The 25368-nt window shown below is 42.0% G+C and overlaps 1 protein-coding gene and 3 pseudogenes across 1 annotated transcript in view; all 4 read right to left on the bottom strand.

Annotated features, from left to right (window-relative positions):
* Positions 1-12875: 12875 nt before the first annotated feature.
* LOC138853454 (ATP synthase subunit a-like) lies at positions 12876-13566 on the bottom strand (annotated as a pseudogene).
* Positions 13567-13815: 249 nt separating this feature from the next.
* LOC138853443 (cytochrome c oxidase subunit 2-like) lies at positions 13816-14456 on the bottom strand (annotated as a pseudogene).
* Positions 14457-14530: 74 nt separating this feature from the next.
* On the bottom strand, positions 14531-15412 carry LOC128692794 (cytochrome c oxidase subunit 1-like; annotated as a pseudogene).
* Positions 15413-22769: 7357 nt separating this feature from the next.
* Positions 22770-25368, bottom strand: part of LOC128692795 (organic cation transporter protein) — a 305219-nt gene continuing 302620 nt past the window's right edge. The window contains exon 11 of the mRNA XM_070090136.1: positions 22770-23329. Within this exon, the coding sequence (XP_069946237.1) occupies positions 23245-23329 (85 nt within the window). The 3' untranslated portion in view covers positions 22770-23244. The remainder of the gene's footprint in view (positions 23330-25368) is intronic.

Raw genomic sequence — 25368 nt, 5'->3', positions numbered from 1 at the left:
AGTTAATCGAATTTCTTCGGTAATATTTCTTAAGAATGTTGATATGATAAAACTTAGATTTGCCCTTGACTTCTATGAGGTAATCAACCTTCCCACAAATTTTCAATACCTTATATGGACCTTCCCATGCTACTAATAATTTATTTGACTTTATAGGCAAAAGTACCAGAACTTCATCCCCTACTTTAAAACTTCTCCTCTGACTTTTGGTATCAAAATAGGTTTGGTACTGGTCCATTGATAAGCTTAAGTTTTTCGAAACTATGTCAGAGGTCTCCTCAAGTTTGGATCTAAGGTCAAGGAGAAACTGATAAGAAGACTGAACTTCAGCATTCACGTCCTCATTAGTCCATAAGTCATGAAGGATGGACAATGGACCTCTGGCCTGTCTACCATAGAGAAGTTCAAAAGGTGAAAACCCCAAAGAGTCACTGGAAACTTCCCTCATGGCAAACAAAGCACAGGGTAGGTAACGATGCCACTCCTTAGGTTTAAGGGAGCATAGTTTCCTTAAAATGGACTTGAGAACCGAATGCTGGTGCTCAATCCTCCCATTACAGCTGGGAGGATAGGGTGTTGTAAAGAGAGGCTTCACTCCCAGAAGTTGGTAGAGATGTTGCATTAAGTCAGATGTGAATTGTGGCCAACGGTCAGACAAAATTTCTCTAGGGATGCCCACTCTGGAGAAGATGGACAAAAGGGCTTCGGCCACCTATGTAGTAGTTATGGTCTTTAAGGGTATGGCTTCAGGGAAACTCGAAGCATAATCAACTAATGTTTATATATATCTATGTCCCCCAGATGAAAGTGGCATTTTGACCATAGGTACTCGCCTGGTACCTCGGGAGGATGACAGTTGGCAAACTTTACACGATCTACAATATGTAGTGATATCTGAGGACATTTTGGGCCAAAATAGGTTTCCCTAATTTTATTCAAGGTTTTACGATGCAAGAAATATCTGGCCACTGGTAGGTCATGAGCCATTTTAAGAAAAGTCTCTCTGCATTGACTTGGAACAACTAAGATGGAAAAGTCTATCTCATCTGAATTTAATTTGAATACTGATTTATACAAGATACATCTTACATATTCAAATTTATATGAAAAGTTTTTCCTTTGGATAACTTGATTTTGTCTAGCTGTTATGGCAATTCTGAAGAGAAGGCAATTACATTGTAAATTGACAAAGGAGTCCTTCGATGTATCTAAAGGCTTAAAGTCAGGGAAAATCAAAGGATGGACAGTAGGAGAAGCCTGGGCTTTGGTCTGAGCCCTAGTCAAGACATTATAGTATCGGAGGCGATATCCTCACTTTCATCTAACAAGTGAACCGGTGATCCTACTACCTCGCTTTCAAGAGTAGTATCACTGGGTTTTAATCCCACATGAATATCACGAGACATTGCCTCATCTGAACTGTCGAGGGGCTTCTCTGATTTTACAGGAAGAGAAGCTGAAAAACTTAAATCCATCTTTGGTGATGAAAGGTCAACCTCAGAAGGAAGAATGGCACCTTTTACATTACCTATTAGTACAGAGCAAGAAGTGATGGGAGCTAGTACGGCTTCAGACCAACCTGTGAACCATTTAGACCTAATGTAACAACGGATGGTAGGAAAAGTGTCCGTACGGCCCAAGTAGTCTGAAAATATAGCAGAGGAATGAGTTTCTTTAAGGTTAGGGAACACCTTATCAGAAATGACTATACATGTGCATCCAATGTCTCGTAAAATGGTAGATACATTAAGTCCATTAACTGTTCCTGAACAGAAGGGTGCCTGGTCATTACAGTCTTTAAAACATCTTCCAACTTTTTGCACTTTCTTAGAAAGACAATCGGGACGTTTATGTCCCTTAATACCACATAAATGACAAACCGGAATAAAAAAAAGTCAGTTTACTTTCTACTAGAGGCTTTGATTTCTTAAGATCTGGTGAACCCTTGCCCTTAGGGTTCGATCCCTTTAGGTCTTTATAGGAATTATGAGCCTCAGCATACAAGTCAGCGGCCTCAGCAACTTCGTCAGCTTTAATCAGGTTACGTTCTCTAATGAATGTTCGTATCTGGTGGGGAAGAGCTGTCAGGAACTGGTCAGCAACCATGAAGTCTCTAAGAGATTCATAACTGATCAATTCCTGAACTCTCTATCCAAAAGTCAAACAAACGAAAGAGTGTTACCTGCAACTGGTGAAAGTTTTGGCCATGCTGTAAGGTGGCATACCTGAAATCTTTCCTATAAGAATTTGTGGTTTTTTGGTATGTTTTAAGGATTATCTTCTTAAGTAGGTTATAATTACATATGATATCCTGGGACAAAGTTGCATAGATATTCAAAGCTGTAAAAGAAAATAACATACCTAACCTGGTAGCCCAGGTATCAGCAGGCCATTCACAGAGAGTAGCGGTATTTTTAAACCTAATTATGTATGAAGTTATGTCTTCACCCTCTGTGAAGGGAGGTAAATTAGGTGTTGCACTATGTGCACTAGCTGCATGATGTTCAATTACTTCTTCCTCTAATTATTATTGTGTAAAAGTTAACTTTTTATTTTCTAATTCAAGGCGAGATTTCTCTATCTCGCGATCTTTCTGTCTCTCTTGAAATTCATTCTCTCTAGCATTTTCCTCAACTTCTCTATCTTTTACTCTTTCCTCAAGTTCTCTTAACCTAACTTGTTCCTCAAGTATTTTAGCTTGTTCCTCACGTACTTTAGCTCACTCCTCACGATCAAGTCTATCACGCTACTTTTTCTCCTCTCTTTCTCTTTCTAGCTGTCTTTCTCGATTTTCTCTTTCAGTTCGATCTCTCTCCTTTTTCTCCTCTCTCTCAATTCTCTCTCTCTCCTTTTTCTCCTCTCTTTCTCTTTTTAACTGCCTTTCTTGGCTTTCTCTTTCAATTCTCTCTCTCTCCTTTTTCTCCTCTCTTTCGATTCTCTCTCTCTCCTTTTTCTCCTCTCTTTCTCTTTCTGTCTTTCTTGGTTTTCTCTTTCAATTCTCTCTCCTTTTTCTCCTCTCTCTCAATTCTCTCTCCTTTTTCTCCTCTCTCTCAAGGTTCTCCTTCTCCTTTCTTTCTCTTTCCTGGATCTTGGAGCTAATGAAAGCTTCTAAATTCTTCCCCGTTATTCCTAACTTACTCCCAGTGTTCATCCAAAACTGGTATTCCTCCATACTTGCAAGAATAACTTAAACTACCAGGGGAAAATGAAACGGATATATCAAAGAAAACGGAGGGTTCAATTCCTGCTTCGCTCAAACTGTAAATAAATCGGAGGGTTTGATCCCTGCCTCGATCAAACAGTATGTGTGAATGAAAATGGAGGGTTCTCTGCCGGCTCCGACCAAACAGTAAGTAGAATGGGGTCCCTTGATCATCCAATCTTCTCACCAACAAATCAAGAGTGTCCTACAACAGTTCCCTTGATATAATAAATAGAGCTCAATGAAACAACTTGTCACTGGAAAATCTCGGGTGCCTAGGGAATAATTTTTTTTTTTTTTAACAAATATGTGAACAAAGAGAATATTTTTTAACAAATATGTGAATAAAGAGAATAAAGATTAATATATATGACAACAAATACATGTAGATTAAACATATATATATACATATAGAATACATATAAATACATTTCATATATGTAGATACGTGTAGATTACATTTTACACATACGCTGCCATGAATGATAATTTATATAAGTGTATTTATGAGTAACTGAATAAACTAACTTAAACACTATGATTAAGGACGTCAAGAAAAACTATAGAGTTAAATATTAGTTGAAAGAATTCTTAAGTAAATTGTGTTGTTTTTATAACGAAAAATTTAGATATAAAATTCACATTTAAGATGAAATGAAAATAATAGGTAAAAGGATAAGTATTAAATCATGTACCCAGCATCCACTGGTCTACTACAGTATCTACTGGTCTACCTTAGCATCCACTGGTCTACTACAGTATCTACTGGTCTACCCCAGGATCTACTGGTCTACCTTAGCATCCACTGGTCTACTACAGTATCTACTGGTCTACCCCAGGATCTACTGGTCTACCTTAGCATCCACTGGTCTACTACAGTATCTACTGGTCTACACCAGGATCTACTGGTCTACCCCAGCATCCACTGGTCTACTACAGTATCTACTGGTCTACACCAGGATCTACTGGTCTACCCCAGCATCCACTGGTCTACTACAGTATCTACTGGTCTACTCCAGGATCTACTGGTCTACCTTAGCATCCACTGGTCTACTACAGTATCTACTGGTCTACCCCAGGATCTACTGGTCTACCTTAGCATCCACTGGTCTACTACAGTATCTACTGGTCTACCCCAGGATCTACTGGTCTACCTTAGCATCCACTGGTCTACTACAGTATCTACTGGTCTACCCCAGGATCTACTGGTCTACCTTAGCATCCACTGGTCTACTACAGTATCTACTGGTCTACCCCAGGATCTACTGGTCTACCTTAGCATCCACTGGTCTACTACAGTATCTACTGGTCTACTCCAGGATCTACTGGTCTACCTTAGCATCCACTGGTCTACTACAGTATCTACTAGTCTACCCCAGGATCTACTGGTCTACCTTAGCATCCACTGGTCTACTACAGTATCTACTGGTCTACCCCAGGATCTACTGGTCTACCTTAGCATCCACTGGTCTACTACAGTATCTACTGGTCTACCCCAGGATCTACTGGTCTACCTTAGCATCCACTGGTCTACTACAGTATCTACTGGTCTACCCCAGGATCTACTGGTCTACCTTAGCATCCACTGGTCTACTACAGTATCTACTGGTCTACCCCAGGATCTACTGGTCTACCTTAGCATCCACTGGTCTACTACAGTATCTACTGGTCTACCCCAGGATCTACTGGTCTACCTTAGCATCCACTGGTCTACTACAGTATCTACTTGTCTACCCCAGGATCTACTGGTCTACCTTAGCATCCACTGGTCTACTACAGTATCTACTAGTCTACCCCAGGATCTACTGGTCTACCTTAGCATCCACTGGTCTACTACAGTATCTACTGGTCTACCCCAGGATCTACTGGTCTACCTTAGCATCCACTGGTCTACTACAGTATCTACTGGTCTACCCCAGGATCTACTGGTCTACCTTAGCATCCACTGGTCTACTACAGTATCTACTGGTCTACCCCAGGATCTACTGGTCTACCTTAGCATCCACTGGTCTACTACAGTATCTACTGGTCTACCCCAGGATCTACTGGTCTACCTTAGCATCCACTGGTCTACTACAGTATCTACTGGTCTACCCCAGGATCTACTGGTCTACCTTAGCATCCACTGGTCTACTACAGTATCTACTGGTCTACCCCAGGATTTACTGGTCTACCCCAGCATCCACTGGTCTACTACAGTATCTACTGGTCTACCCCAGGATTTACTGGTCTACTACAGTATCTACTGGTCTACCCCAGGATTTACTGGTCTACTACAGTATCTACTGGTCTACCCCAGCATCCACTGGTCTACTTCAGTATCTACTGGTCTACCCCAGCATCCACTGGTCTACTACAGTATCTACTGGTCTACCCCAGCATCCACTGGTCTACTACAGTATCTACTGGTCTACCCCAGCATCCACTGGTCTATTACAGTATCTACTGGTCTACCCCAGCATCCACTGGTCTACTACAGTATCTACTGGTCTACCCCAGGATTTACTGGTCTACTACAGTATCTACTGGTCTACCCCAGCATCCACTGGTCTACTTCAGTATCTACTGGTCTACCCCAGCATCCACTGGTCTACTACAGTATCTACTGGTCTACCCCAGCATCCACTGGTCTACTACAGTATCTACTGGTCTACCCCAGCATCCACTGGTCTATTACAGTATCTACTGGTCTACCCCAGCATCCACTGGTCTACTACAGTATCTACTGGTCTACCCCAGCATCCACTGGTCTACTACAGTATCTACTGGTCTACCCCAGCATCCACTGGTCTACTACAGTATCTACTGGTCTACCCCATCATCCACTGGTCTATTACAGTATCTACTGGTCTACCCCAGCATCCACTGGTCTACTACAGTATCTACTGGTCTACCCCAGCATCCACTGGTCTATTACAGTATCTACTGGTCTACCCCAGGATCTACTGGTCTACCCCAGCATCCACTGGTCTACTACAGTATCTACTGGTCTACCCCAGCATCCACTGGTCTACATAAGCACCCACTGGTCTACTACAGTATCTACTGGTCTACCCCAGGATCTACTGGTCTACATAAGCACCCACTGGTCTACGACAGTATCTACTGGTCTACCCCAGGATCTACTGGTCTACATAAGCACCCACTGGTCTACTACAGTATCTACTGGTCTACCCCAGGATCTACTGGTCTACCTTAGCATCCACTGGTCTACTACAGTATCTACTGGTCTACTCCAGGATCTACTGGTCTACCTTAGCATCCACTGGTCTACTACAGTATCTACTGGTCTACCCCAGGATCTACTGGTATACCCCAGCATCCACTGGTCTACTACAGTATCTACTGGTCTACTCCAGGATCTACTGGTCTACCTTAGCATCCACTGGTCTACTACAGTAGCTACTGGTCTACTCCAGGATCTACTGGTCTACCTTAGCATCCACTGGTCTACTACAGTATCTACTAGTCTACCCCAGGATCTACTGGTCTCCCTTAGCATCCACTGGTCTACTACAGTGTCTACTGGTCTACTCCAGGATCTACTGGTCTACCTTAGCATCCACTGGTCTACTACAGTATCTACTGGTCTACCCCAGGATCTACTGGTCTACATAAGCATCCACTGGTCTACTACAGTATCTATTGGTCTACCCCAGGATCTACTGGTCTACCTTAGCATCCACTGGTCTACTACAGTATCTACTGGTCTAACCCAGGATCTACTGGTCTACATAAGCATCCACTGGTCTACTACAGTATCTACTGGTCTACCCCAGGATCTACTGGTCTACCCCAGCATCCACTGGTCTACTACAGTATCTACTGGTCTACCCCAGGATCTACTGGTCTACATAAGCACCCACTGGTCTACTACAGTATCTACTGGTCTACCCCAGGATCTACTGGTCTACCCCAGCATCCACTGGTCTACTACAGTATCTACTAGTCTACCCCAGGATCTACTGGTCTACATAAGCATCCACTGGTCTACTACAGTATCTACTAGTCTACCCCAGGATCTACTGGTCTACATAAGCATCCACAGGTCTACTACAGTATCTACTGGTCTACCCCAGGATCTACTGGTCGACCTTAGCATCCACTGGTCTACTACAGTATCTACTGGTCTACCTCAGGATCTACTGGTCAACCCCAGCATCCACTGGTCTACTACAGTATCTACTGGTCTACCCCAGGATCTACTGGTCTACATAAGCATCCACTGGTCTACTACAGTATCTACTGGTCTACCCCAGGATCTACTGGTCTACCCCAGCATCCACTGGTCTACTACAGTATCTACTGGTCTACCCCAGGATCTACTGGTCGACCCCAGCATCCACTGGTCTACTACAGTATCTACTGGTCTACCCCAGGATCTACTGGTCTACATAAGCATACACTAGTCTACTACAGTATCTACTGGTCTACCCCAGGATCTACTGGTCTACATAAGCATACACTGGTCTACTACAGTATCTACTGGTCTACCCCAGGATCTACTGGTCTACTAAAGCATCCACTGGTCTACTACAGTATCTACTGGTCTACCCCAGGATCTACTGGTCTACATAAGCACCCACTGGTCTACTACAGTATCTACTGGTCTACCCCAGGATCTACTGGTCTACCCCAGCATCCACTGGTCTACTACAGTATCTACTGGTCTATCCCAGGATCTACTGGTCTACATAAGCACCCACCGGTCTACTACAGTATCTACTGGTCTACCCCAGGATCTACTGGTCTACCTTAGCATCCACTGGTCTACTACAGTATCTACTGGTCTACCTCAGGATCTACTGGTCTACCCCAGCATCCACTGGTCTACTACAGTATCTACTGGTCTACCCCAGGATCTACTGGTCTACCTTAGCATCCACTGGTCTACTACAGTATCTACTGGTCTACCTCAGGATCTACTGGCCTACCCCAGCATCCACTGGTCTACTACAGTATCTACTGGTCTACCCCAGGATCTACTGGTCTACATAAGCATCCACTGGTCTACTACAGTATCTACTGATCTACCCCAGGATCTACTGGTCTACTTTAGCACCCACTGGTCTACTACAGTATCTACTGGTCTACCCCAGGATCTACTGGTCTACCCCAGCATCCACTGGTCTTCTACAGTATCTACTGGTCTACCCCAGGATCTACTGGTCTACATAAGCACCCACTGGTCTACTACAGTATCTACTGGTCTACCCCAGGATCTACTGGTCTACCTTAGCATCCACTGGTCTACTACAGTATCTACTGGTCTACCTCAGGATCTACTGGTCTACCCCAGCATCCACTGGTCTACTACAGTATCTACTGGTCTACCCCAGGATCTACTGGTCTACATAAGCATTCACTGGTCTACTACAGTATCTACTGGTCTACCCCAGCATCCACTGGTCTACTACAGTATCTACTGGTCTACCCCAGGATCTACTGGTCTACCTTAGCATCCACTGGTCTACTACAGTATCTACTGGTCTACTCCAGGATCTACTGGTCTACATTAGCATCCACTGGTCTACTACAGTATCTACTGGTCTACCTCAGGATCTACTGGTCTACCCCAGCATCCACTGGTCTACTACAGTATCTACTGGTCTACCCCAGGATCTACTGGTCTACCTTAGCATCCACTGGTCTACTACAGTATCTACTGGTCTACCTCAGGATCTACTGGTCTACCCCAGCATCCACTCGTCTACTACAGTATCTACTGGTCTACCCCAGGATCTACTGGTCTACATAAGCATCCACTGGTCTACTACAGTATCTACTGGTCTACCCCAGGATCTACTGGTCTACCTTAGCATCCACTCGTCTACTACAGTATCTACTGGTCTACCCCAGGATCTACTGGTCTACATAAGCATCCACTGGTCTACTACAGTTTCTACTGGTCTACCCCAGGATCTACTGGTCTACCTTAGCATCCACTGGTCTAATACAGTATCTACTGGTCTACCTCAGGATCTACTGGTCTACCCCAGCATCCACTGGTCTACTACAGTATCTACTGGTCTACCCCAGGTTCTACTGGTCTACCCCAGCATCCAATGGTCTACTACAGTATCTACTGGTCTACACCAGGATCTACTGGTCTACCCCAGGATCCACTGGTCTACTACAGTATCTACTGGTCTACCCCAGGATCTACTGGTCTACCCCAGCATCCAATGGTCTACTACAGTATCTACTGGTCTACACCAGGATCTACTCGTCTACCCCAGGATCTACTGGTCTTCCCCAGCATCCAATGGTCTACTACAGTATCTACTCGTCTATCCCAGGATCTACTGGTCTACCCCATCATCCAATGGTCTACTACAGTATCTATTGGTCTACACCAGGATCTACTGGTCTACCCCAGCATCCACTGGTCTACTACAGTACCTACTGGTCTATCCCAGGACCTACTGGTCTAACCCAGCATCCACTGGTCTACTACAATATCTACTGGTCTACCCCAGGATCTATTGGTCTTCCCCAGCATCCACTGGTCTACTACAGTATCTACTGGTCTACCACAGGATCTGCAGGTCTACCCCAGCATCCACTGGTCTACTGCAGTATCTAAAGGTCTACACCAGGATCTACTGGCCTACTCCAGCATCCACTGGTCTACTACAGTATCTAAAGGTCTACACCAGAATCTACTGGTCTACCCCAGCATCCACTGGTATACTACAGTATCTACTGGTCTACCCCAGGATCTACTGATCTACCCCAGCATCAACTGGTCTACTACAGTATCTAAAGGTCTACACCAGGATCTACTGGTCTACCCCAGCATCAACTGGTCTACTACAGTATATACTGGTCTACCCCAGGATCTACTGGTCTACCCCAGCATTCATTGGTCTACTACAGTATCTACTGGTCTACCCCAGGATCTACTGGTCTACCCCAGCATCCACTGGTCTACTACAGTATCTATTGGTCTACACCAGGATCTACTGGTCTACCCCAGCAAGCACTGGTCTACTGCAGTATCTACTGGTCTACATAAGCACCCACTGGTCTACTACAGTATCTACTGGTCTACCCCAGGATCTACTGGTCTACCCCAGCATCCACTGGTCTACTACAGTATCTACTGGTCTACCCCAGGATCTACTGGTCTACCCCAGCATCCACTGGTCTACTACAGTATCTATTGGTCTACACCAGGATCTACTGGTCTACCCCAGCAAGCACTGGTCTACTGCAGTATCTACTGGTCTACCCCAGGATCTACTGCTCTACTACAGTATCTACTGGTCTACCCCAAGATCTACTGGTCTACCCCAGCATCCACTGGTCTACTACAGTATCTACTGGTCTACCCGAGGATCTACTGGTCTACCCCAGCATCCACTGGTCTACTACAGTATCTACTGGTCTACCCGAGGATTTACTAGTCTACCCCAGCATCCACTGGTCTACTACAGTATCTACTGGTCTACCCTAGGATCTACTGGTCTACCCCAGCATCCACTGGTCTACTGCAGTATCTAGAGGTCTACACCAGGATCTACTGGCCTACCCCAGCATCCACTGGTCTACTACAGTATCTAAAGGTCTACACCAGAATCTACTGGTCTACCCCAGCATCCACTGGTCTACTACAGTATCTAATGGTCTGATTATCAAATGGTATACAATACCGACAGGTTGGTAGATAAGACACATAGGCAACATTTAGGCAGCTTTATTCCGAAACGTTTCGCCTACACAGTAGGCTTCTTCAGTCGAGTACAGAAAGTCAGCAGGAGCAGTAGAGATGTGAAGATGATGTAATCAGTCCATTACTCTTGAAGTCGTAGATTTGAGGTTGTCAGTCCCTCAGCCTGGAGAAGTTCTGTTCCAATGTCTACCCCATGATCTACTGGTCTACCCCAGTATCTGGTCTACTACAGTATCTACTGGTCTACTGCAGCATCTATTGGTCTACTACAGCATCTACTGGTCTACTACAGTATTTACTGGTCTAATACAGTATCTGCTTGTCTACTACAACAACTTCTGGTTTATTACAGCATCTACTGGTCTACTACAGTGTCTACTTGTCTGCTACAGTATCTACTGGTCTACCCCAGCATCTACTGATCTACTACATTATGAACTGGTCTACTACAGCATCTATTGGTCTACTACAGCATCTATTGGTCTACTACAGCATCTATTGGTCTACTACAGCATCTTCCTGTGTACTACAGCATCTACCAACCTACTACAGTATCTACTGATCTACAACCGCATCTACTGCTTTACACCAGCATCCACTGTCTACTACAGCTTCTACTGGTCTACTGCAGTATCTATTCGTCTAATACCATATCTACTGGTCTACTACGGAATAAACGGGTCTACTACAGCATCTATTGGTCTGCAACAGCATCTACTGGTCTACTACAGCTTTTTCTGGTATACTACAACATCTACTGGTCTACTACAATATCTATTGGTCTACCCCAGCTTCCACTGGTCTACTACAGCATCTACTTGTCTACTACTGTATCTACTGGTTTATTACAGTATCTACTGCTCCACTACAGCATCTACTGGTCTACTACAGCGTCTCCTAGTCTTCTACAGTACCTACTTGTCTATTACAGTGTCTACTGATATACTGCAACATCTGCTGATCTTCTGCAGCATCTACTGGTCTACTAAAGTGTCTACTTGTATACCCTAGGATCTACTGGTCTACTACAGTGTAAACTCGTCTACTACAGCATCTAATGGTCTACTACAGCATCTACTGGTATGCTACAGTATCTACTGGTCTACTATAGTATCTACTGGTCTACCCCAGCATCCACTGGTCTACTACAGCATCAACTGATCTACTACAGTATCTACTGATATACTACAGCATATACTGATCTCCTACAGCATCTACGGGTCTTCTACAGCATCTATCTGTCTACTATAGTGCCTACTGGTCTACTAGAGTATCTATTGGTCTATTACAGTATCTACTGGTCTACTACAACATCCACTGGTCTACTACAGCATCTACTGGTCTACAACAGGATCTACTGATTTACTGCAGCATCTACTCGTTAATTACCGCCTCTATTCCTCTGCTACAGCCGCTACAAGTTTACTACAGCTTTTCTTGTTCTACTACAGCTTATAATAATCTATGCCAGCATACACTGGTCTACCCCAGTGTCTACTGATCTACCAGCAAATTCCAACCATACAATAGAGCGAAAAACTAATATGAAAGACCTAAGAGTGATAATGTTAGAGAATCTCACTTTCAAAGATCACATCTGCTAAGAAAATGACACGATTGATAATGAGAACCTTCAAAACTATGGTTAACAAGCCTATAATGATTTTCTTCAAATCACTTGGTCTCTCAAGGCTGGGATATTGCTGTGCACTAACGGCAGCTCACAAGGCAAGCAAATTTGCAGACCTTTTGAATATACAGTTAACTTTCACTGGTAGACCTTTTATAACAATTTGAGTATGGAATCCCTGATGTGTTCCTTCTCGAGTTACATCTCGTCACCATTGAATTATAGTTAAAATAATAGGAATAAATCTAAAAAAGAGAAGATCTGGATTAAATTGATGAAATCATTTAATAAGACCTGATGTTAAAAGTATAGCTCTGATTGATCCTGTTAAGGGTCAAGGTCTTATATCAACTAAGTGAAAGGCATGGTGTCTGTGTGATGACATTAATTTACTTCACTGGCATAAAGAGTTCTGAGAACTGCAAATACATAAGATTGAATAATTGCAACGGCAGATTCTAATATAAGGAGAAGAATTTGGGCTAAAATAAGAAAAATTAATAATTTGGAGGATAAGGAAGATCCTATTCTTCCGAGTAAAGTTAGAAGGAGATGACCTGCAATTATATTTGCCGTGAGTCGGATTGCCAATGTACCTGGCCGAATAATATTTCTAATTGTTTCAATGAGAACTATAAAAGGTATAAGCACATTTGGGGTTCCTTGGGGTACTAAGTGGGCAAACATATACTGAGTGTGGTTTAACCATCCAAACAAAATAAAAGATAATCATAAAGGTAGAGCCAGGGTCAGGGTTATTGCTAGATGTCTGGATCTGGTAAAGATATAAGGAAGAAGGCCTAAAGAGTTATTAAAAAGAATGAAGCTAAATAATGAAACAAATAAAAATGATAAACCTGGATTGGAGGGTCCTAAAATTGTCTTAAATTCATTATGAAGGGTAGATACAATTTTAAATCACAAATAAAGTCATCGAGATGGTGAAGTTCAGAAAAGAATTGGAACAAATAGAAATCCTAAGAATGTTGATATTCAGTTTAGACCGAGTGAGAGAATACTTGAGGATGGTTCAAAAATGGAAAATAATCTTGTTATCATTTTCAGGACTTTTCTAGAATTGTTGATTTATGAATGAAAGTTTCTGTTTTAATTGGAAGTTTGTAGAAGAAGTTAATGATAAAAAATAAAATATACCCTAGAGTAAATATTAAAAAAAGATTAAATCAAAGTAAGGCCCCTATTTGAGGCATTCAAAAATATCATAAATATGATAACTTTAATCTGACAAACTAATGTTATTTTTTATAAGTTATCTGGAGAGAAGATTAATTATGAATTTCTAGAAATTCAATTCAAGAAAGAGTCTACCGAGATTCTTTCAATTAAAATTGGTATAAATCTGTGGTTAGCTCCACAAATTTCTGAACATTGGCCGTAGAATAGGCCTGGTCGATTTACTAGAAACCTAATTTGATTGAGTCGTCCTGGGATGGCATCGGCTTTTACTCCTAAAGAAGGAATAGTTCAGGAATGGATTACGTCTGCTGCTGAAATAATAAGACGAATTTGAGTATTAAAAGGAATGGGTATTCGGTTATCAACATCTAAAAGTCGTAAATTTGAGTCAATATCATAGGTGTTATGTAGGAATCAAATTCGATATTTAGGAAGTCCGAATATTCATAGGATCAATATCATTGATGCCAGACGGTTTTAATTGTAATTCTTGAGTTCTTAGTTTCATCCAATAAATTGAGTAGCCGCAGGGAGGGTATAGCGATGAAAATTAAGATGATAGCAGGTAAAATAGTTCAGATAATTTCAATTTCTTGGTTTTCAAGTAAAAATTGGTTAATAAGTGAGTTTAGTGCTGAATTAATTAAAATATAACCTACTAGTGTAGTGATGAGAATAAGAATAAATATTGTGTGATCGTGGAAGTATGTTAATTGTTCCATAAGTGGAGAAGCGCTGTCTTGAAGTCCTAAACATCCTCATGTTAGCATCTCTAAAAGAAGGTAATTCCTTCCTGGTAGGAGCTTAAATCCTATACATCTATCTGTCATTTTAGATAATTAGAAATTAGAGGAATTTCTGCGTATCTGTGATCAGCAGGAGGGTAAGGGTGCTGTCATTCAATGGATGAAGGTAGGAAGGACGGAGAAGCAATATTACGTTTTGATATTAAAGCCTCTCAAACAATAATTATGAACCAGAAAACAGCTACTAGTGAAATAAGGGATCCAATTGATGAAACAATATTTCATGATTCGTAAGCATCTGGATAGTCTGAATATCGTCGTGGCATACCATTTAATCCTAGGAAGTGTTGGGGAAAAAAGGTTAAGTTTACTCCTAAAAATATAGTAAAGAAATGAGGTTTTAATCATGAAGATTTCAGAGAAAATCCAGTAAACAGGGGGAATCAATGGACAATACCCCCAAAAATTCCAAATACGTCCCCTATAGATAGGACGTAGTGGAAGTGGGCTACAACATAGTAGGTGTCATGAAGAATAATGTTGATTGAGGAGTTTGCTAAAATTATTCCTGTTAAACCACCTACTGTAAATAAGAAAATAAATCCTAAGGTTCATAGGAGGGAAGGAGTGTACGAGAATTGAGAACCTTGAAGAGTTCTTAATCATCTGAAGATTTTAATTCCTGTGGGGATGGCAATAATTATGGTTGCTGATGTGAAATATGCTCGGGTGTCAACATCTATACCTATGGTGAACATGTGGTGGGCTCACACAAGGAACCCCAGAATCCCAATTGTTGTTATGGCATAAATTATTCCTAGTGTTCCGAATGCTTCTTTTTTGCCTGATTCTTGTATAACAATGTGTGAAACTATACCGAAAGCTGGGAGTGTGTAAGTACAGTCAAACACACAAATTAATAGGAAGAGTTGAAGTCCATTGACCAGTACTCCATGTAACATTTTCGAGATAGATACATCATACACTTGGAATATTCCTAGAGGAAAAAGTCCCAATCTGGACACGGATATCACTCCCTAAGAAAGAATAAGACTCGGCAGGTGGTTCGACAACCCCCCAATGAAAAGCAGGGGAATCATGATTACACTAAGAGACATTAAATGTAACTTGATCAGTTCCCCAAGACTGTTCAACTCGCTTACAGTATACATAAGGGAAATTACCAACAGACCCTTGGCTGTCTTCAAGATGGAGTTTGACAGGCACCTGAAGTCAATGCCTGAAGAACCGGGCTGTGGCTCGTACTTTGCTTCACGTGCAACCAGCAGTAACAGTCTGGGTGATCAGACCCTGATCCCTCTTGAGGTCTGGTCATAGACCGGACCTCATGTGTAATCCAGGTATGCTCTTCTTGGTATACTACTCCAGGTAATCTCATGCAGGTAAACTGCTCCAGTTAGACTCCAGTTATACTACTCCAGGTATATTTCTCCAGCTATACTCCTGGAGGTAAACTTCACTAGATATACCCTCCATGTATACTTCTCTATGCCTACTCGTCTAGGAGACTGCTAGGTGAACTGTGACTGTAGGTGTAAAAGGTGTAAATTGACTAACACCCAGGTACCTACTTACTGCTAGGTGAACATGACGGCGAGCAAGGTAATACCAGGACAACACACCCAGAGAGAGTTTTTTTTATATATATTTTATTTAAAAGAAACATATACATAATACATAAAAAGAAAAATCAGAAGCCGACAATTAACAGATCAGAAGACCGTGACAGACAATGTCAGTACACACTCAAAAAACTAAATACATTTTAACACATTGATATTACAAAATACTACTGAATAAACCCAACCAGTTTATGGAAAAAAAACATACCGACTCCCAAACAGTCGGAGTCATTATAAAACACGTAGGAATAAGTCCTATAATAATATATATATGTATATATATATATATATATATATATATATATATATATATATATATATATATATATATATATATATATATATATATATATTATATATATATATACACATGCATATACCCACATACGTGCATGTGCACATGTGTTCGTACAGAACAGACTGGTTTACACTTGAAATAATGCTCAAATTGACTTGACACTAAATAAACTAAATATATATTACATCCAATAATAGAACTATACCTAAGACATTGGTTCCCACAAACACACCTACACACACACAAAGTTAATGTTGACGGCTAACATTCAATATATAATATGACCTACCATACAAATAGAAGGGTATATATAAACCCCATAAAATACTTATATATTCTCGTAAAGAGTTCATAATGTACGGATTTACTTGCATACAAACAGAGTATCAGAGCCATACAAAGTCATATACATTCATGTCACACCTCCACAAAAACGTTACACTTAATACCCCGATGCCTAGAACAGAAAAGGATTATGCCTTACCATCCCCTGACATACACCCCAATAAACCCATACACTCAATATCCGGCATACAACCTTCCGACGGTATTACCCACATCAAACACCCTGCAAACCAGTCAATTTTCCTCATCAGGCATCCAATCACTCCAAGAGGACACACCACTGAAGAGACCAACCCCTTGCCTCCTCACCCCATCACCAAGCGGAGTAAACGTGCAACAGTAAGGCCACGATATCCCTCCGGAAAACTAGTTATCCACCAAACCATACCCCCGGCCAGTCTCAAAACTCCAGCCCGTCACGTTAGCCACTAGACCAGCTAGCCACAATAAGATTCATCCAACTAGGTATATTTCTACACCATAGGAAGGTTAGCACAGGCACCACTGTGACCACAAATGCAAGTTTTTACAGACGAATCTACAGCTAGCATGGCCGTGACCACCATCCCCCATATAATTGTTTGCTCCTACACGCTGTCCTATAAAAACACGCTGCTAACGCTTTTATCCTAATGTTTCCCTCCACCTCCCTCATCCCCCAAGAGACATACAAGTAATCAACTATTATGTATCTGATAGCCCTCCCCACCACGTTGGGCACCCCTCCCATATCTAACATTAAAGCCCTAAGGGGTGATATCTGACCCCCCCCCCAATAAAAGGAAAACCCTCTTCAACCACAATCTTACCACCTCCAAAGCAGAACAAAAATATACTACATGGAAAGCAGTTTCAACTTCCCCACAAAAACGCATGACGCCTCTCACAAAACCCATTTGTCTTAGCACCTTTTTCGATGCCAAAGCCCCCGTAAGAAATCTATATACTAATTCCCTCACTCTTGCCTGTATTCTTAGTTTACTAAATTCCACCCATATCACTCGTCTATCATATGTGGGATACACTGGCAACCCCTGCAGTGATTCCTGACGACGACTCACTCCCACCAACCGTTTTACCTTGAGTTTTTTAACATTGCGAACCTTTATCATAAACCTCAACATATCTTCACACTCCACTAAATCCCTACCACTCCACCATTTGCGGACATCCCCCATCATCTCCCCCACTCGAAGGCCCCTTTCCCCCCCTGCCCGAATATACCCCTGCTTAACATATAGCGCCTTCACCCTAGATCCTAATGTCATCAATCCCAATCCTCCCTGTCTTACCGCAGTCATTACCACATCTTTGCCCAACCACGCCCTCCCAAAACCCCACACATACCTTAATACTCTCCCTTGTAATTCCATAATATCCTGACTTCGTAAGGGATAAATTTCCGCCACTCCCCACACCTTACTATAAATTAGCGTATTTACCACCACAACCCTTTGATGCAAGGTTACGTCCCCGGCCCGGAAACTCCTAAGCCTACTCAAAGCTCTGTCCAATACCATTTCTGAATTAACCCTCCTGCTCTCCTGTGCATTTGCCAAATACAAAATCCAACAAATCTTTAGCCTTTCTACAGTTATCCAGCCAAACTCCTCTCCCAAGGTCCCGCCTACCCAAGCGCCTACCTCCAGCAACCGTGATTTCTGCTTATTAACTCTCATCCCAGCAGCATTCCCAAAAATCTCAAGTACCCTTCCCACTTTACTTAAATCTTCTATCTCATTAAGTAAAACAGTTGTATCATCTACATAACCCACAATATTCCCACAAAAGCCTCCACTCTCCCCCATCCTTCCCGTCCCACCATTAACCAGAACATAGAAAGGATTCTGCATACATGCAGAGTATTTGGGAGAGCGGACACCCCTGCCTCAAACCCCTCCCCATGCTTACAGGACTACCCAATCTACCATTTACCTGTACTCTCATCGATGCATCAGCATACAATGTCCTCACCCATCCCACCACCCTCCCTCCAAAACCTATTCTCACCATACTCTCAAGCAAAAAATCCCTATACATGTAATCATAAGCTCTCTCCCAATCCAGACCTAGAATACCGCCCTTTCTACTACCCTCGAGGAAATCCCTAATCCGTCCATGACCTACCCGCATACTCCTTCCCGGAATTCCAAACTGTCCCCCATGTATCACCGACCCCTTGACCTTCTTCAGTCTATTTCCTAAGATTTTTGCAAAAACCTTGTAATCTGCCCACATCAGAGATATTGTTCGATAAGCACTCAAAACTCTTCCCCCCCTCTGCTTTGGCACCAAAACTATGACACCCGTACTTTGTGATTTGGCCAACTTCCCACTAGTTAACATATGATTCAATACCCCAACAAAGCATTGCCTAATACACCTCCAATGTGCTCTATAAAAATCATTTGGTATACCGTCTATCCCCGGTGTTTTACCGGTACTCATCCCTAAAACTGCCTCTTCCACCTCAGCCTCACTTATACCACCCTCCAACCCCACTCTATCCTGCTCACTTAAAACACTATGGAACCCCCCTCCAAAAATTCCTTCCCAGGAACAATCCCCCCCTCCTACTCCATTTCTCCGTAAACCAACTATCAGCATAGAGACTCATACTTTCCGTGCTGGATAGGACCCGACCCTCTGGGTACCCTCCCACCCCAGGGCTTATCTCCAATTGTAGTATGGTGGTTACCATCTGACGGTCTCGAAATTTACGTAAAACAAACCCGGACGGCTTATCACCCCACAATACATCCTCTAACCCCGCCCTAACCCTGATTGCATCAAACCTATCATTGTGTAATTCAGCTATTCTACTCCAAAGACTATCCATGTCATCCCTCCTACCACCTCCCCAATCATAACAGTCTTGCAACTGTCCCTCCAGATAATTTTGCAACCCAAAACGCCACCTCGCCTCTTATCATCCCCTAACCTTAAAAAATTTTGCTATCTCAGGCTTGGCCTGCATTTCCCACCAATCTAACAGATCTATCTCCCTATCCCTAGCCTCCCAAAAATGCAACCAGCAATCACTGAAAAAAAGGCCCCTCCCCCTCCTCCTTAAGAAGCCTTACATTTAATTTCCAGTACCCAGAATAAATACGCACTACTCCATCCCACATCAGATGTACAATTACCGCCCTGTGATCAGAAAACCCCACATCGAAGGCTCTCACCCTCACCACATCTATACTCTGCTTAACATAGATTCTGTCCAATCGCGCTTCATATCCCCTATGGACGAACGTATGCTCCACTAGGTATCCCCCCTCCCCACAACATCAACAACCCCAATATCCCACAATACATCCCTCAGAACACTCAACACACAACCCGCCCCTCTCGGTTCAACATCACCACACCTTATCACACAGTTCCAATCACCTCCTATTACTGTTATAGCAGGTAAACCTCTAAAGTGATACAGCAATACCTCCCTGACAAAATCTACTTTTACCCTGGTATTGCTAGTTGCTGGCATGTAAGCACCTACGAAACTAGCCCGACTGTCACCCCAGACACCATCCACCCTCACTACCCTCCCCTCCCTCTTCCCAACCCATGACATGCAAGGGGCTGGTCTCCTTTGCCACTGCTGCTACCCCACCTCTCAATTGCAAACCACTGCTAACATACATCCGATATCCTTTCAACCTCAACTCACTTCCAGCCCTGTGATTATGCTCTTGCATAAAACAAATGTCAACATCAAACCTCCGTTAAAACCACACCAACCAAACTTTCTTGACCTCTGTCTTAAGGCCATTAACATTAAGTGTGACACATCTGAAAGTTATAGAAGGGGCGGCTTTTCCTTATGCCGCTGGGATTTACTCACTGCACCTTTCACATTACATGTACCTTTGTCACTCATTTTTTCCTTTGCATTCACCTCCCCCCTCCCCCTCCCACTGTGCAACTCAGGCTCGCCTCTACCACTATGAGCCATCGGCTCCACCACACCTGCCCATGACTTCTTCCCCGGCCCCTGCCCCGGGGTGATGACCTCGTCTATCTCTGACGCAGCAGTTCTTTTCCTAGAACTTCCGCTTACACACATATCACTATCAGTCGAATCCCGGTGCACCTCCACGACCACCACATGCTCCAGTCCTTTCTTACTCAAGGCTTTCTCCACGTTTTGTTGTCCCTCCAGCACTCCGTCCTCACATAAACTGAGAACACCTTCTGCACAGGGCTCCTCCCCATCCAAAAAATCCTTGATCACATCCGCCAATAAACCATCCTGGGTCGTAGCTTCCTGAACTAAAGACTCCTCAGGTGTCACCTACGTCTCTCCCGATGCCCCTGGGAGAGTGACACACGTCTCCGCCGCCGCCACCTCCCTTTCGACCTCCTCACTCCAGAGGTCAGTCCTCCGTCCTCCTGAAGCACCAGAGCTAGGCACCAAATCGCACGGCTGCGGAATCACAAATGGAGGCCCCAGAACTCGAGGAGCCTGCCTCCTAAGACACTGGGCTGCCATGTGCTCATAGGAGCTACACAAACGACATGTTTTCCTCTGACCAGCATATTACACAAAAAACTGTGTCCTATAACCGGTCATCGTAATGTAGGATGGTATAGAACAAGAACCCTCCGGCAGCCCTTCATATGGACCATCCCTCCACACTCCCATGGTTACAGAATGCACTGTCCGATAACTGCTGAAAAACTCCTGTAGACCATATGCCGTAGCCTCGAAGGGTACATTTCGTACCTTCACCCATGTGAAGTACTTATAGACGTCATGTAAAACGACATCCACCTCTGAATTCACACTCACGCGTTGTTCTTGTCAAACCATTCAGAGCGACGCCATACAATTCCTCATTGGGAATACCATATGCATCCCTTATGATGCCAGGGAGAAGGACGTTCATTGTAGCACCACTTAATGTACCACGAACCAGCTCAATGCAGACAGTATTTATCCTCCGTTCTGTGCGTTCCGCCATTTTGGTGTCCAAGTGAAAACAGGTAAACTACGCAAAAACTAACTCAATCAGGAGCGTCTGCGCAGCACGTCCACACGGCCCAAAAGCGATGAGGACAATGATAGAGTTGTAGCCTGGCCAGCGAGCAAGGCAATACCAGGACAACACACCCAGAGACAGTTGTAGCCTGGCTAGCGAGCAAAGTAATACCAGGCCAACCTACCCAGAGAGAGAGTTGTAGCCTGGCCAGCGAGCAAGGTAATACCAGGACAGCTTACCAAGAGAGTGTTGTAGTCTGGCTAGCAAGGAAGATAATACATGGACAACATACCAATAGAGAGTGTTGTAGCCTGGCCAGCGAGCAGAGAGAGAGAGAGAGAGAGAGAGAGAGAGAGAGAGAGAGAGAGAGAGAGAGAGAGAGAGCGAGAGAGAGTAGCCTGACCAGCGACAACATGCCCAGAGACAGACAGAACGAGGTAAATTTATGACATGCTGTTTAAGAGAGGGAAATATCAATACTTTATGAAAATAAATCCTTGTTTACTTATTATATTAACGCCAATGTCCGAATGTTGAACTTGGCCTCTACTTCATTAATTTTTAATCTTTATTATGATTAATGTATATTTAAACTACAGCTCATAGACTATTTTATATAGATGTATAAAAAATAGCTTATAAGAGGTGCATTTAAAGCTTTGATATACAGAGGTACTATTTTAATATATATATAAATCCGCAAAATATTGGAACAAATTAATTCTGCATTTTCTATAAAAAAAATCACATTTGATGGCAGACAATATCAATTTATACTTTCCACTTTTCTTTCACTGTCTATTGTTTTTCATCTTATATTCAAACTAAATTATAATTAAATTCTCTCTCTCTCTCTCTCTCTCTCTCTCTCTCTCTCTCTCTATATATATATATATATATATATATATATATATGTATATATATATATATATATATGTATATATATATGTATATATATATATATATATATATATATATATATATATATATATATATATATATATATATATATATATATATAGAGAGAGAGAGAGAGAGAGAGAGAGAGAGAGAGAGAGAGAGGGAGTAGAATGATAGCTCTAGGTCTTTCGTGTTGTAATCAGCACATCATCAGGAGCATGCAAAATTACAGGAAAGAGGAGGATGTCCAAGCAAGTACGTTCGCATAGGACGTCTTCACATGGAGTGAGAGAGAGAGAGAGAGAGAGAGAGGGGGTTACCAGAAGTGCCCCTGGGCACACCAGCGTCCACAGCCAGAGGGATGAATATTAAAGCATTAGAAAATCCGACAAGCATTAATACTGCAAGTCTAAACAAAATTAACGTGGCAATAATAAAAAATTCTTCTACACCCCGCTATGATATCAGTAACTTCACAAACATAAATACATTGTCAGTGATACAGAAGTCTCTGGCAATTACAGGGCTCATTAAAATAATCTCGTTTAAAGGAGGAGGCATCCATAATAACAAAGACGGCCACAGGTATTCATCCCACATAATTTTGCATAACTTTCTTGTGTTCAAACATCTGCAGCAACATTTTCTTCGCCTGTTGACGTCTTGTGACAACTAGAACAACAGGCGAAGTACCAAATAGACTGATCACTGAAACAAAAATATATAAAAAAAACTTGTTATTGTCAAGAACATTAAATTATATTTATTAACTTAATGGAGAAGCACTTGATGAGGGTCACACAACACCTTGGAAATGGAAGGCAATCAGGTTTGATCCAAGGAAAGGGGCTCCTATATCTACGATTGAGTCCTTCACTGGCATAATGGCATCTTCTTGATGGGTGAATTCAAAGACTATTAAAAAAAATTGAATACTGGTTTCAATTTAAAAAAAAAATCAGAAAATTTCTAAGATATCAGACAAATAAGAGACAACAAATACTAGTAAATAAATGAGTAAAACTTGATAAATAACTACCAAAGATATTGCCTAACTTTCTCTCCATAATTTTTTTAGCACAAATTTCCCCAGATCTTAATGAAAGTTTCAATTTGTCATCATGAAAAACCATTAAACATTTTTCACGACTTAAAAAGTCCATGATCGTAAGTTTGTCAATTTTGTAAAAATTAAGTAGCATTAACATGCTAAGGAATTGATCTAGTTTAATACATGTACTAAGAAAAATCGGGCGAGGATTTATTTAATTGAATTTAACTACATGGCTCAAATTTAATTTATCTCTGAGACTTGTTAATAACCAGAAGCTTTTTCAATCCAGCACTGCGAATATAATCTGGAGACAGTGGAAGTGGAAAGGAAATGTTGAGGTGATCAGTCCAACAACCTTCAGTCCCATCAACCTTTTTATATCTAAAAACAGACGAATGAAGACTGGAGCCAGTGGAGAGATGCAGCATACGAAAATACCATACAGGAGGGTGGGATCCCTAGTGCAATTAGGTCATAATCAGAGTTGTAGAAGATATTCTCGGCAGCAAGATTCAATTTAGGTCCATTGTCCGGTATTGAATATTGACAGGTTGATTAAGAAGATACATTTGAAACACCTGGTTTACGTTATTGATAAGATGATTTGTCAACTAGTAACTTTTTCTGTCCATTACTAAGAATGTAAACTGGAGATAATGGGAATAGTCTTGATAAATCTAAAGTATCTGCATGAGGATGGAGATTAATATACTGGAACCAGAGGAGAGGTGAAGCAAATGAAGACCTGGTCCCGGGTGGGTGGAACCAACCAGAGAAAGTAGGTCATGCCCAGTAGCTGGGCCAAAGGTTAGCAATAGAATTGTAAAAAATATCTTTTCAAAGAGGAAGTCTTCTACAGTTCTGCAGTCATTCTCTAGGACATCTCTATGCATGACTTACCTCATGTAGAAGAATAATATCCACCTGTAATGACGACTTCAAATACTTCATCTTACCTCTAGCTCCAACATGTCTAAATTCTCAAATATCTGCTATAGCCATATAAAGGAGTAGGAATTCAACATTTTCTACCAGGGTTGAGGGAATGAGTACCTAAACATTTCCTCTCTATAACTTCCATTGTCTCGAGTAAACATTCTAAGTATTAGCTTTAAAAAGACATTTAAATGGTGCAATGCCTCAGCAATGATTATAAGGGTGGTCCACTACTGTCAAATACAACAACTTGTCAGTATAGTAAACCTTTCATGTAATATCTGTCAAATCTGTTGAGCATAAAAGCTTGACAGGAAACAGTCAAAAGAGAGATATCAAAAGGAGAACAGGTACAGTTATTTACGATTATATTAATAAGGTTTATTATGCATGAGAATCGCTGCCATCGTCATTTATTGATCATAATATGTTATACAACCCATGAAGAGAGGTTCCTATCTGCCAGAAGGAAGCTTCCCATGCATGGACTGCCATCAGATTTTCCGATGTCCTGTATGACCCATATTTATATACTGCTTCCCCTTAAATATTATAAAAGTAATAATAACAACATGATGATGATAATAATAATCATCATCATCATCATCATCATCATCATCATCATCATCATCATCATCATCATCATATTATTATTATTATTATTATTATTATTATTATTATTATTATTATTATTGATTAAAATATCTACATGTTTATGTGATACTCATTCTATGTACCACACACACACACACACACA

This window comes from Cherax quadricarinatus, chromosome 30 (genome assembly GCF_038502225.1).
Source record: "Cherax quadricarinatus isolate ZL_2023a chromosome 30, ASM3850222v1, whole genome shotgun sequence".
NCBI lineage: Eukaryota > Metazoa > Arthropoda > Malacostraca > Decapoda > Parastacidae > Cherax > Cherax quadricarinatus.
This window is presented reverse-complemented; position numbering and strand designations above follow the sequence as displayed.